Raw genomic sequence first — 14,488 nt, forward strand, 5'->3', positions numbered from 1 at the left:
GCATTCTGTAGAAGGATTGACACAGCTCTTCAAACTATCATACAGCTGCTCACTTACAGCAAAAGGATACAGATTATAATTGGCTAAGTATTAGTGGGGAAGTCCAAGGGTTCTGACTGGCGAACACCCACCTGAGCCTTGATGTCCAGAGTGTGTGCATTATCTCCTGCAGGTCCCAGCAGAGACGGCACAATCAGTGAGGACACCATCCGAGCATCTCTCATCTCAGCAGTCAGTGACAAACTGAGATGGCGGATGAAGGAGGAAATGGATGGTGCCCAGGCAGAGCTTAATGCCTTGAAACGAACAGAGGAAGATCTGAAAAAAGGCCACCAGAAACTGGAAGAGATGGTCACCCGCTTAGATCAAGAAGTAGTAAGTAAGCCGGGCGTGGTGGTGCACGCCTTTAATCCCAGCACTCGGGAGGCCGAGGCAGGCGGATTTCTGAGTTTGAGGCCAGCCTGGTCTACAGAGTGAGTTCCAGGACAGCCAGGACTACACAGAGAAACCCTGTCTCAGGGAGGAAAAAAACAAAAAGTAGTAAGTAATGCAGTGAAAACATATCGTGGGTTGAATTACAGCTAAGGTAAAGAGTTCTGTGCAAACCTTGATGTTGTAAAGTAAAAGTTCAGTGAGCAGGAGTTGTCTTCAGGTATGTGAACAAAGCTCTCTAAGCAGGGTTGGTGGAATGTACCTATAATCTCAGTTCTCAGGAGCTGAGGCAGGTCATCAGTTAGAGAAATACTATAGCCCATAAGGTCTCAAGTGCGGCCTCATTGATCTTCCACTGGAAAGTGCTATCTGGAATACTGCACTTCTTCCACGGTGAATTGCTGCCACTTCACAGGGAATATGAATTACAGAGGTCTATGAATGGCAAACACACTCGGACCTTGAACTATACACTTAAGAGAGAATTGTATTTCTAAACATTTAAGTCAGTATTAGAAGTGCCTTTCAGGGACCTGGAGAGATGGTTTAGTGGTTAAGTGTCCAGCACCCATATCAGGGTGCACACACACACACACACACACTCACACTCTATAATAAAAATGTGGCTCAGCAGCTTCTTGGTTTTGTCATCCAGAGACATCTGAGGGCCTGAGAGCTTCAAATCAATAATACAGCTTGTGCCTCTTCCCTCTCCAGGCTTTCTCTCTGTGTGTGTATAAAGTGAGCATCATAATAGCCAACCATTTCAGTTTAAGAATGTAGTGCCGGGCTGGTGAGATGGCTCAGCGGTTAAGAGCACTGACTGCTCTTCCAAAGGTCCTGAGTTCAAATCCCAGCAACCACATGGTGGCTCACAACCATCCATAACAAGATCTGGTGCCCTTTTCTGGTGTGTCTGAAGACAGCTACAGTGTACTTACATATAATAAATAAATTTAAAAAAAAAAATAATGTAGTGCCGATGTAATGCAGAGCCTGCAGCCACCACCTGCAATGCGTTGTAGCTCTGAAAATCAAATCCTTCCCATAGATGGGAGGAATTTCTCCTCTGGGAATTTCTTGTTTCATGGTTATCTATGGGGAGAGACTTTATTTTGGACTGTGTCTGGCAGTCCAGTTGGCAGTACCATGTATCTCTTTCACAATTATGTTCATTTTGGGGAATTTTTGTCATTCCTTCCCACATTCCACCAATATATTATTGGAAGTATTAGTCTGCTGCTCCAAATACCGTCTGAGGTTGAGTTGTAGATGTGTCTTAGCAAATAATCGTGTACAAATCAGTATAAAGTTATGCATGGACTGTTCTGTTTTCAGGCTGAAGTTGATAAAAACATAGAACTTTTGAAAAAGAAGGATGAAGAACTAAGTTCTGCTCTGGAGAAAATGGAAAATCAATCTGAAAATAATGATATTGATGAAGTTATCATTCCCACAGCCCCACTCTATAAACAGATTCTAAATCTGTATGCAGAGGAAAATGCTATTGAAGACACTATCTTTTACCTTGGAGAAGCTTTGCGGCGGGGAGTGATAGACCTGGATGTGTTCCTGAAGGTAGGTGTCCTTCCTTCACCTTCCAGGCCTTTGGGATCTGTGCTGCAGGTTCAGTCACACCACCTAAATTTGAGGTTATTACCCACCCCCATTTTGTTTTGTTTTTAGTCCCGTAATGGTCTTAGAGTTGGATAATTTTAGATTAGTTTTCCCAGATCAGATAGTTCTAGAAAGAAGTGGGCTACCCTTTTTAATGCAGGTTATCTCTGGCTTGCTAATAGTGTACAGCCCGAAGTCTTAGTAAGCTTTGTTTATTGCCCAAGGAGAATATGGTTTTAGGAATAATAACCAGATACTCAGTATATTTGACCTCGTTCCTGGTGATACCTTAGTGTTTATGCAAGCTGGGCAGAACACTCAGGTGAGTGGCTAAACCACGTGCCTTGGATCTAATGTAAGCAGGGTGAATGGCCGAGTGTACGCAGTGATCACAAAGAAGGTTCTACCACTGCCTTCCGGCTGGGTGGCAAGGCACATGAAAAGATGAATACGGAGACAGGAAGAGCAAACTGTTTCTGAGATGCTGAGGAGGGTTAAAGTTAGTACCATTTCTCCTCAGCCCTTCTCTTCCTGTTCTCGTAGTAAAGGGACAGTTTGGAAACTTGTATTAAGCATGTTTTCCTGGCATCTTGGTGTTTCAGGATGTAGGTAGGTGAGGGCTGGAGAGATGGCTCAGCAAATGAGAGCACTGACTGCTCTTCCCAAGGTCCTGAGTTCAGTTCCCAGCAACCACATGGTGTCTCACAACTACCTGTAATGGGATATGATGCCATCTTCTGGTGTGTCTGAAGACAGCTACAGTGTACTCGTATAAATAAATCTTTAAAAAAAAAAAAAAAAAAAGAATGTAGGCTTGGGCTGGGGATACACCTCCGGGAATGGCTCATACCTAATGTGTGCAAAGCCCTGGATTCCATCCTCAGCACTGCAAAGGCAAAGCATTCCATTTAGCAAAGCCAGGCCCTGCGATATAGTAGAGTTTTAAAAGTTTTCATAATGTGGAATTGGTGTCAAAGGTTGCTGTATATATGTAGGATTGCTAGATGCTGTCTGGCATCATGGCTGGATCAACGCCATTCTGAAATGTCAACATTGTCCTCCTTCCTAGCACGTCCGCCTCCTGTCCCGTAAACAGTTCCAGCTAAGGGCACTGATGCAAAAGGCAAGGAAGACTGCGGGCCTTAGTGACCTCTACTGACGTGTGCTGTCAGCTGGAGACCGACCTCTCCGTAAAGCATTCTTTTCTTCTTCTTTTTCTCATCAGTAGAACCCACAATAAGTTATTGCAGTTTATCATTCAAGTGTTAAATATTTTGAATCAATAATATATTTTCTGTTTCCTTTGGGTAAAAACTGGCTTTTATTAATGCACTTTCTACCCTCTGTAAGCTTCTGTGCTCTGCTGGGACTGACTGGGCTAAATAAAATTTGTTGCATAATTTTTCTCTTTCTTGGACTTGAGATAAGATGCACAAAAGAAGCCTGTCTTCTCATTAATAAACAAGGCACAGTGTTCATCTTAAGTTGCAGTTCAGTATTCTGTAGGTTAAAGAGAAGTTCCATTTAGTGTAGAATGTCATGCAGAGAAATGTATATATTGGAGGAGATGTTTATTTCATTCTAGAACCAACTGAACCATGGTTCAGAACTTTTTTAATCAAGAAGTCAATTCCCGGCATTTGCATTAGGCAGCTCACAACTGTATTCTAGCTTTGGGGATCCAATATTGTCTTCTGGTCTCTGTGGCCACTACACTCATATGTACATAGACATAGATACATATTTTTTTTTAAAAAAAAAGCTTGGGAAAATGTAGTAAGACTTTCAAATAAAACACTGAGCATGCTGGGTGATTTAAAGGAGGTACTCTTTGCAAATGTATTTTAATTGTTGAGGGAAAAGTGTGTTAAAATGTCAATCTCTAATTGATTTCTTCAAAGCTTTCCTCAGATTTCACTGTCACTGCCAACTCTGACCTTGTGACAGCCACACTAGGTGCACAAGCCACACCTTGTGCAGCAAAAGGCAGTGTCCATCTCCCAGCTTGGAGTTCAGCATTACCTAATACCTGGAATACCTGCTGCAGATGGGTGTTGTTACCAAGCCAAGTCATCTCAAATAAAGGAAGTTTTCCTGCTGATTTTCACAGAAAGAGAATTTGAGAATTAAGTCTTAGGCTACCAGTAACATTTCAGATCTTTACATGTTATATGTCATCGTGAAGATGTCTTTAAACTGGTGTTTGTGGCCTGCATTCTTAAGGCTGTGCTAAGGTTTGTGGGAAGTGAAGCAGCACCATGAGGACCATGAGACTCCAACTGTTGAGAACTGCAAGCACACACGTTTGGCAAATCCAAAGTGGACTTTACAGCTGTTATGCTGGAGTTCTGGTAGTTACATAGTGTAACGGATGAAATCCACCCCCAAAACACCCCTCTTACAACTTAACTGATCAGATAAGAATTCTTTTTTTTTTTTTTTTTCCTTTGAGACAGGGTTTTTCTGTGTAACCCTGGCTGTCCTGGAACTCACTCTGTAGATCAGGCTGGCCTCGAACCCAGAAATCTGCCTGCCTCTGCTTCCTAAGTGCTGGGATTAAAGGCGTGCGCCACCACTGCCCGACTTTTTTCTTTTTTTATTGGTTATTTATTTAATTCACATGTTATCCCCCTTCCCAGTTTCCCCTCCACAAACCCCCTATCCCACCACCACCCCCCACCCTGCTTCTATGAGGGTGTCCCCCACCCAACCCCAGGTCCTGCCAACAGCCTCAGCATTCCCCTATGCTGGGGCATTGAGCCTTCTTCACAGGACCAAGATCCTCCCCTCCCATTGATACTAGATAAGGCTACATATGTAGCTGGAGCCATGGGTCTCTCCATGTGTATTCTTTGGTTGGTGGTTTAGTCCCTGGGAGTTCTGAGGGGTCTGGTTGGTTGATACTGTTGCTCTTCCTGTGGAGTTGCAAAACCCTTCATTCAGCTCCTTCAGTCCTTCCCCTAACTCCTCCATTGGGGTCCTCTACTCAGTCTAATGGTTGGCTGCAAGTATCCGCATCTGTATTTGTCAGGCTCTGGCAGAGTCTCTCAGGAGACAGCTATATCAGGCTCCTGTAAGCAAGCCTTCTTGGCATCAGCAATAGTGTCTGGGTTTGTTGGCTACCTATGGGATGGATTTCCAGGTAGAGCAGTCTCTGGGCAGCCTTTCCTTCAGTCTCTGCTCCACTCTTTGTTCCTGTATTTCCTTTAGACAAGAGCAATTCTGGGTTAAATTTTTTAGATGGATAGGTGCCTCCACTGACTGGCACCCAGAGAAAGAACCTGTTGAGACCATATCCAGAGGTCTGGTTGGCCCCTGGTTGAGGCCAGCCTGGTCTACAGATGGAGTTCCAGGACAGCCAGAGCTACCCAGACAAACCCTGTCTCCAAAAAAAAAAAAAAAAAAAAAAAAAACCTGCACTAAGCCTAATGACCTGAGTTGTGATCCCCTGGACCCAAGGAGACTTGGTTCCCATACGTTGTCTTCTGACCTCCCCACACATACACACAGTTAATGTAGCTGTCCGTGTGCAGTGTGGGTGTGGAGGTCAGTTCTCCCGTGTGCTTATGTTGGTTCTGGAGATGGAGCTGCAGTCACAGAAACTACGCTCACCCACGGAGCCACCTCGTTGGGTCAGAGCTCTTGACTGTGTCAATAATGCCGCTCTATTAAACCTACCAGTTCTATTTCAATAGACAGGAATGTCCTCCAATCATGTTGGGTAGAATTTTCCCCCTTTCTAATCTACATGCCTTTCTTGCCTGATCACCTTCCCCAAAATTCCAACATGAGAGGTGAGATGAGGTATCCTTGCCTCCGTCCATAAGTGTGGAAAGTGTTATTAAGAATGTTAGCTTTAGGGCTGGTGAGATGGCTCAGTGGTTAAGAGCGCCAACTGCTCTTCCAAAGGTCCAGAGTTCAAATCCCAGCAACCACATGGTGGCTCACAACCATCCATAATGAAATCTGATGCCCTATTCTGGAGTGTCTGAAGACAGCTACAGTGTACTTACATATAATAAATAAATTAAAAAAAAAAATGTTAGCTTTAAGTTCATGTTTTTGAACTCTCTTCTGTTCCTGTTTATTTGCCCTATGATTATTAGATGTTATTTGTGTATATGTTTTGTTTTTCAAGTCAGGGTTTCTCTGTATTGCCCTGGCTGCCCTGGAACTTGGCTCTGTAGACCACGCTGGCCTCAAACTCAAGAGATCTGCCTGCCTCTGCCTCCCAAGTACTGGGATCAAATGCATGTGCTGTCACGGATTGTCAATATTGTTAATAGAGACATATGTGACTTACACTTCATTTTAGCATACTATGGCAAGTAATCCTTGCATGTAAGATTCGCTCTTGGAGAAGTCTTAGTGTTGATTATTCCTTCTGAGCATTGTGGGTTGGGTTTGCTGGCATTTTGTAAAGGATGGTCACATCTAGCCTCTTGAGAGATACCATTCTCTAGTTCTTGTCCTGAGGATTGAATTCAGGGCCTTGTGCAGCTAGGCAAGCACTCCACCCCCATCTCGTTTACAGGTTTGGGATTTTCTTCTGTGTAGTATATACACACACATATGTGTGTGTGTGTGTATGTGTATGGGTGTTTCACTTGCACGTATAGGTCTGTACCATGTATGCTCGGTGTTGGCAGAAGACAGAAGAAAACACGGGATCCCCTGGAAATGGAGAATATAGTTGTAAGCTGCGATCTAGTTCCTGAGTATCCAACTCAATTCTCTGGAAGAGCATCTAGTAATTTTTTTTAAGATTTATTTTATGTATATGAGTACACTGTAGCTATACAGATGGTTGTGAACCTTCATGTGGTTGTTGGGAATTGAATTTTAGGAACTTTGCTTGCTCCAGCCAATCCTGCTCGCTCCTGCTCAAAGATTTATTATTATAAATATGTACATGGTGGGTATCTTTACACTGATAGATGCACCAGAAGAGGGTGTCTCATTATGGATGGTTGTGAGCCACCATGTGGTTGCTGGGATTTGAACTCAGGACCTTCGGAAGAGCAGTCGGTGCTCTTACCATTGAGCCATCTCGCCAGCCCCCCCATCCAGTATTCTTAACTGCTGAGACAGCTCTCCAGCTCCCTGGCCTACAGTATTGCCGTATCTTTCTTTAGTATCAGGGTAACAGTGGCTTCATAGTAGTAGTAGGGTAGTTGTTCGTGTGTGTGTTAGTTTAATATTTACACAGAGCTTAGAGAACAACTTGTAGACATTGGTTCTGTCCTTTGACAATGTGGGGCCCAGGGATTGGACTCAGGCCACCAGGCTTGGCAAACAAGCTCTTTCATCCATAACACTGAGCTATGTCAATTGCTCAGGACTGTTTTGGGGAGGGTTGTTGTTTTTTGGGTTTGGTTGTGAATGTTTTGGTGAACTGATCTGGTGGATCCAGTCAGCTCCAGCTTTGCTGTAGAGAGGGTTTTCAGATTACGGACTATATCCATGTTTGTCGGAGGCCTAGTCCTACCTTGTTTTGAGTCTGTCTCAAAGGTTGGTTGTGTTTGTTTGTTTGTTTCAGGTCCTCTGGAAGAGCGGCAAGTGATCTTTTAAAAAACAAACATTTTTCATCCCAGTCATGGCCCTCTTTTCTTCCTCCCAGGTCCACCCTTAGAAACTCCTCCATTGCTCCCCTCCCCTTAGGTATCACCCAGCCCTGGGGCATCTCATCCCACCAAGACTAGGTACATCCTCTCCCACTGAGGCCCAACCAAGTAATTCAGGGAAGGGGATCAAATGACAGAGAACAGAGACTGAGATAGCCCCACTCCCCACCCCACTCCACTTGTTAGGGGACGCACGTGAAGACCAAGCTGTACATTTGCTACAAATGTTCTAAGTCCTGCTCCTACCAACTCCCTGGTTGGTGGCCCAGGCTCCGTGAGCCCCCATGATCCCAGGTTAGTTGACTCTGGAACTTCTTGTGGTATCCTTGAGCAGTGTCTTAGGGTTTTACTGCTGTGAAGAGACACCATGACCAACACTTAACTGGGGCTGGCTTACAGGTCAGAGGTTCAGTCCATTATCAAGACGGGAGCATGGTAGTATCCAGGCAGGCATGGCACGGCACAGGCAGAGCTGAGAGTTCTACATCTTCATCCAAAGGCTGCTAGTAGAAGACTGACTTCCGGGCAAATAGGGTGAGGATCTTAAACCCACACCCACAGTGACACACCTATTCCAACCAGGTCACACCAACAAGACCACACCTCCAAATGGTGCCACTCCCTGGTCCAAGAATATACAAACCATCACAAGCATCAAGTACTCCCAATCAGAGCGCCACTTCTCTAGTCCCAAACTGTCGTGTACGCCAGACATCTTGCCCCAGTTTCATAAGTTGCTGGGATTACAGCCATGTACCACTGCCCAGCCCCTACTAAACATTTCAGGAAATCAGTACCAATTAAGATTAAAATGAGGGGCTGGTGAGATGGCTCAGTGGGTAAGAGCACCCGACTGCTCTTCCAAAGGTCCAGAGTTCAAATCCCAGCAACCACATGGTGGCTCACAACCATCCGTAACGAGATCTGACTCCCTCTTCTGGAGTGTCTGAAGACAGCTACAGTGTACTCACATATAATAAATAAATAAATCTTTAAAAAAAAAAAGATTAAAATGAGATGTCTAGTAAAGGAAAAATATTCGCCTAGACATACATGTGGTATAAACAGCCCTTGTGTTTGTCAAGCAAGAGCTTAGCTTTGGACTTAGACGCGAGGTTCAGATCTGTACATCGTACGTCTTTAACTTCAGGTCACAAGCCATTTGTAAAGAGCTAGGCTCAGAGTTTAAAGCTATCTGAAGTGCTGAGGACAGTGCTGGCACAGGGTGGTAAGGACTTGACAGCCACCAGTGCTGCCCGTGAGGAGCTGGCTGTGGTTAATGTGGGAGGCCTGTAAATAAAGCACAAGACCTGAGCAGGAGAGGCCCAAGTAGGAACGCCCAGCTGGAGTACAAGAACCTCAGGAAGGTAAAGATGGTGCTCACACGTTTATTCACATGGAATTGCTTATAATCTTTATTTGCAAAGTTTACAGCAGAGCATACCAAAAGCTGATTTAAAGGGGGCCTCCCAGGTGCTGGGACCAAAGGTGTGGACCCCACATCCCACAGAAGAAACATGCCAAGGACGTTTGTTCCGTTGGGTTGGGTTGGGGTTTTCGGTGGTTTGGGGGGTGGGGGGGGCAATGTTTTTTCAATAGAGGGTTTCTCTGTGTGGCCCTAGCTGTCCTGGAAATCACTTTGTAGAACAGAGTGGCCTCAAACTGATGGAGCTCTTCCTCTGTTTCCTGAGTGATAAGATTAAAAGGCTGTGTCTCCATGCCCAGCTTTTTTAGCACATTTGTTAAATTTTTATTTTATCTATATGGGTGTTTTGCCTCTCTTTCCCTCCCCACCATCTATCTCTCCCCCTCTAGCTCTAGCTCTATCTCTCCCTCTAACTCTAGCTCTAGCTGTGTGTGTGTGTGTGTGTGTGTGTGTGTGTGTGTGTGTGTGTGTGTGTGTAAGTCCATGGAGGCCAGAAAGGGGCATTAGATCCCATAGGACTGGTGTAACACTGTTCTGAGCTGCCAGCGGGGTGCGAATGCAGGCAACTAAACCTGGGGCTCTTCCAGAGCTGTTGCTCCAACCCCTTAAGTACAATTTTATATATTGTTTACATTGTCTTCCTGCAAGAATAATTCCTTCATGTTCTATGTCAAGCACAAGCCCAACTTAGATTATTCAGTTTGTTTTGCTTTGATCCACTTAGCAAAAATCCAGGGCTGCACATTTCACCTTTTTGGTTGGTTGATTGGTTTTTTGAGATAGGATTTCTCTGTGGCCTTGGCTGTCCTGGAACTCACTCTATAAACCAGGCTGGCCTCCAACCCCCAAAGATCTGCCTTCCCCTTAAGTACTGTGAGTAAAGACGAGTGCCATCACTGCCTGGCTATGCACTTCACATTTTAAACTAGATCACACCAGATTATCTGAGAAATCGAAGATGTGTCTCAAGAAACAAGGTGCTGTTTTGAGAGGCCCGAACCTCCCAGTTTTGGGGAGGGGAGTGTGTTGGCAGTTCAGCTGAGTGCTTCTGGCCTGTTAGTCCCAGTTTCTGGGAGCTTAAGGCAGGAGCATTACAAATTCAAGGCCTGCCCATACCCCACCACACACACACACACACACAGGTTAGAGTAAGGCCAGCATGAACAGTTTGGCAAGACCTTGTCTCAAAAAGAAGTGGACTAAAGATACTGGTAGAGCAGTCCTAACATTCATGAAGCCTTTGATTCAGTCCCCTCTTAACGAACACATTCAGCCAATATTAGAACCTAAAGGAGGTAAAAATAAAATCCATGAAACAATAAAGCTATTGATAAATGATAACTAGGTGAACAGAGCCAAATTTTCCAAGCAAAAGAAAATAATACTTGAAGGGTGGAGACTCTCCTCTCTTAGTGTAAGCAAATGCCGTACAAAACAAACAGAAACTGCACTAGAGATGCAGAACCAGATGGCCAGGCACAAGCCAGCAGTCTGTACCCTGGGAACACAATGAGGTGGCACCTTACCCATCTTCCCCAGAGCCCAGTCTAACTGCAGACATTCCAACCGAGGGCTGCTATCAGCTACCTCAACAGTACTCTTCCAACTGCTCAGTCATGAGAGCAAGCCTCGGAACCCAACACATCCTAGAGATACCCACCCAAGATTAGGAATCCCTGGTGTTTTCATGGGTCATAAAGAGCACATTAGCTAATGTGACTATGAGTCTAGGTGGCCTGCAGCGGCTGGCAGAGCCACCTGCAGTTGGAGTTACAAGTACCCATAAACTCCCTAACATGGGTGCTGGAAAGTTAAGCCTTTTGCAAGAGCAGTGAGCACTCTTTTAAAGACAAAAAATTTAGATGTATTTTATGTGCATGAGTGTTTTGCCTGCATGTATGTATGTGTACCATGTGTGTAGTGCCCATGGGGATCAGAAGATCTCTTGGAACTGTGAGTTACAGATGGTTGTGAGCCATTTGTGAGTGTTGAGAACTGAACCCAGGTCCTTTGCAAGAGCAGTATGGTCAGTGCTTAGCTCTTGACAGCTGAGCTGTCTCTCCTGTGTTAGAGTAGCCACTGCTGCACACGCCAGTCATAGGGTGAACAAAGTGGATCTCATAAGGAGAGTTCATGTATTACAGTTTAATTCAATAATTTTTGGAGACATTGCTATTTCACTAAAGGATTTGTACCATTAAAGTCCTGCCCTACTCCACCCCCCAAAAAAACCTGCCAAAGAATTCCTATTGAATTCCTCCATCAGGGAGCTTTTCAGACATCACAACTCCCTGGAATGAATGAAGAGTCTTGGGCAGGGTGGAGGAGAAATTAAAGAGAGACCAGGCCTGGGTCTGTAAGAGTCTGTTCATTTCCTAAGTATGCTATGGTTGCAAGATAATATGGTGCAAGCTCCACAGACCTGAACCACTTCCTTAATTTGGGGAAAAGATATAGTCATCTCCTGAGAGGCCCTGCAGAACAAGAGGTTGGGGTTTTTTTTGGTTTTTTGGGGGTTTTTTTGTTTGTTTGTTTGTTTGGTTTGGTTTGGTTTGGTTTGGTTTTGGTTTTTCAAGACAGGGTTTCTCTGTATAGCTGAGGCTGTCCTGGAACTCAGTTTGTAGACCAGGCTGGCCTTGAACTCAGAAATCCGCCTGCCTCTGCCTCCCGAGTGCTGGGATTAAAGACATGCGCCACCACACCCGGCTTTGCTTTGTTTTGAGAAAGGGCCTCATTAAAAAAAAAAAAAAAAAGTCCTAGCTGTCTTCATTATGTAAACCAGCCTTGCCTTGAATTTACAGAGATCTGCCTGCCTCTTCTGGGATTAAAGGTATTCGCCACCAAGACAGGCATGAGTAAGATTTTACTTTAAGTTTTACTTATATATTATCTGTCTACATATATATATATATATATGTGTGTGTGTGTGTGTATATATATGTGTGTGTATGTATGTATATATGTATACACACATATATACATATATGTATATATGTATATATATACACACACATACACATATATATGCGCAACTTGGGGTTGGTGTTGGAAAGAGATCCACACTCACTCTTCAGGCCTGCTGTATGGATAATATGCACAAGCATATTGTCAGCCATGTTGATTTTCACAGGTCCTCTTCATTCACTGCTGATAAAGACACTAGCGCTAACAAGGCACAGCACGTCATATACCCATGCACATATGAGTGCAGGTGCCTATGAAGACCAGAGATGTATCCCCATGAAACTGGAGTTATAGGTGGTTGTAAATTGTCTGACAGGTGCTGGGAGCCAAACTCTGATCTTAACCACTAAGCCATCTCTCCAGTCCCCCTCGGCTGCTACTCCTAGTATATGAGTACTTAAGACAAAATGGGAGGGGCCTGAGAATGACTCCAGAGTTAAAGAGATTGGCTGCTACAGAGGGCAGATTCAATGTCCAGCACCCGTGTGTCGGCTCACAACCATCTGTAACTCCAGTTTCCAGGGATCTGAGACCCTTTTATGGCATCCACAAGCACTGCATGTGGCACACACACACACACATACACCCTTAAACATAAAACAGTCTATATGAATGCTTACGACATCTAGCTCTGAACCCCAGGCCTGTCCACTAGTAATCATGCCAGTGTTAAAGTCTACAAAAAGACAGTGTAAGGACATGCTGCATTCTGTGAATAAGAGCAAAGCAGAAATACTGGAGGGTGTTAGAGCCGGGCATGGTGGCACACGCCTTTAATCCCAGCACTCGGGAGGCAGAGGCAGGTGGATTTCTGAGTTCGAGGCCAGCCTGGTCTACAAAGTAAGTTCCAGGACAGCCAGGGCTATACAGAGAAACCCTGTCTCGAAAAAAAAAAAAAAAAAAAAACAAACAAAACAAACAAACAAAAAAAATCGGTCTCTTTAAAACTCAAAAAACTGGGCTGGTGAGATGGCTCAGTGGGTAAGAGCACCCGACTGCTCTTCCGAAGGTCCAGAGTTCAAATCCCAGCAACCACATGGTGGCTCACAACCATCTGTAACGAGATCTGGCGCCCTCTTCTGGAGTGTCTGAAGAGAGCTACAGTGTACTTACATATAATAAATAAATCTTAAAAAAAAAAAAGACATAACTTAAAAAAAAAAAACTAAAAAAACTAAAAGTTCAAAGTCTCTCAACTATGGGCTCCTATAAAATCAAAACAACTTATTTCAAGAAGGAATGACTAATGCAAAGTCCAGGGGTGGCAACGCCCACATCAGTCACTACGACAACAAACTGGGCCTGCCTGTCTAGAGCCTGGTCTTGTGGAGGCATTTTCTCAGTTGAGGTTCTCTCAGAAGACTCTAGAGCAGTGGTTCTCAACCTTCCTAATGCTGTGACCCTGGTTCCTCATGGTGTGATGACCGCCCAGCCATAAAAATGTTTTCATTGCTACGTCATAACTGTAATTTTGCTGTTATGAATCTTAATGTTTTCTGATGGTCTTAGGTGACCCCTGGGAAAGGGTTTTCCACCCCAAAGTAGTCTCAAACCACACATTAAGAACCACTGCTCTAGCTTGTGTCAAATTGACATAAAACTAGCCAGCTCTGGGGGGTGGGGGGAGTCCAATTCCCAGCATCTGTGTCCAGCAGCTCACAACCATCCATCGCTCAACTCCTGGGAAATGGAATATTAAACATTTTCTCAAGTAAAGCCAAGTCCTTGTCATAGCTAAGATTTTTGTATTTAATTAGAATATAAGAAAACTCAGATTATTTTCCTTTCTTCTCCCCCCTTTTTTTTTTTTTTTTTTCAAGACAGGGTTTCTCTGTGTAGCCCTGGCTATCCTGGAACTCACTCTGTAGACCAGGCTGGCCTTGAACTCAGAAATCCACCTGCCTCTGCCTCCCAAGTGCTGGGATCAAAGGCGTGCACTACCCCTGCCCTGCTCTTCTCCCTTTTACATTCCCTCCCAACCATGGCCTCCTTTTCCAAAAAAAAATTTTTAGTGTGAGTGCTTTCACAGTTCCCCAGAGCTAGAGCCAGTTGTGAACCATGTCAGAGCTCATAACAGCTGAGCCATGTCTGAATCCCAGGCCTCTTTTTTTTTTAACCATTGTTGCTACACATAGGTACAGATGAATAAGCATAATACAACCTGACAAGTCACTTGTATGGATGTGTTTTAGGGCTGACCATCTATATTGGATAGCCAGTTGGTCTCATCCCAAAGTGAAGTTCTCATTTGGTGGACAAAAGGACTTAAGTGGCTAGAGAATGGTTCAGCACCTGAGTACTGGGTCCTGGTCCCAGCACTTGCATCAGGTGGCTCACATTTCCTGTAACTTTAGCTCTGGAGGATCCATCACCCTTGTTTCTTCAGATACATGCATGCATGCGACACATGTACAGGCAAGCAAGC

The 14,488-nt window shown here is 44.5% G+C and overlaps 1 protein-coding gene across 3 annotated transcripts in view; it reads left to right on the forward strand.

Annotated features, from left to right (window-relative positions):
* Window positions 1–3,449, forward strand: part of Tsg101 (tumor susceptibility 101) — a 31,083-nt gene extending 27,634 nt beyond the window's left edge. For all 3 annotated transcript variants that reach the window (XM_021166906.3, XM_029479763.2, XM_021166907.3), the window contains 3 exons: window positions 173–375; window positions 1,771–2,010; window positions 3,119–3,449. In XM_021166906.3, coding sequence (XP_021022565.1) covers window positions 173–375; window positions 1,771–2,010; window positions 3,119–3,208 — 533 coding nt within the window. In that variant the 3' untranslated portion in view covers window positions 3,209–3,449. The remainder of the gene's footprint in view (window positions 1–172; window positions 376–1,770; window positions 2,011–3,118) is intronic.
* Window positions 3,450–14,488: the final 11,039 nt, after the last annotated feature.

The sequence above is a fragment of the Mus caroli genome, unplaced genomic scaffold (genome assembly GCF_978045245.1).
Source record: "Mus caroli unplaced genomic scaffold, Mus_caroli_1 scaffold_8, whole genome shotgun sequence".
NCBI classification, from domain to species: Eukaryota; Metazoa; Chordata; class Mammalia; order Rodentia; family Muridae; genus Mus; species Mus caroli.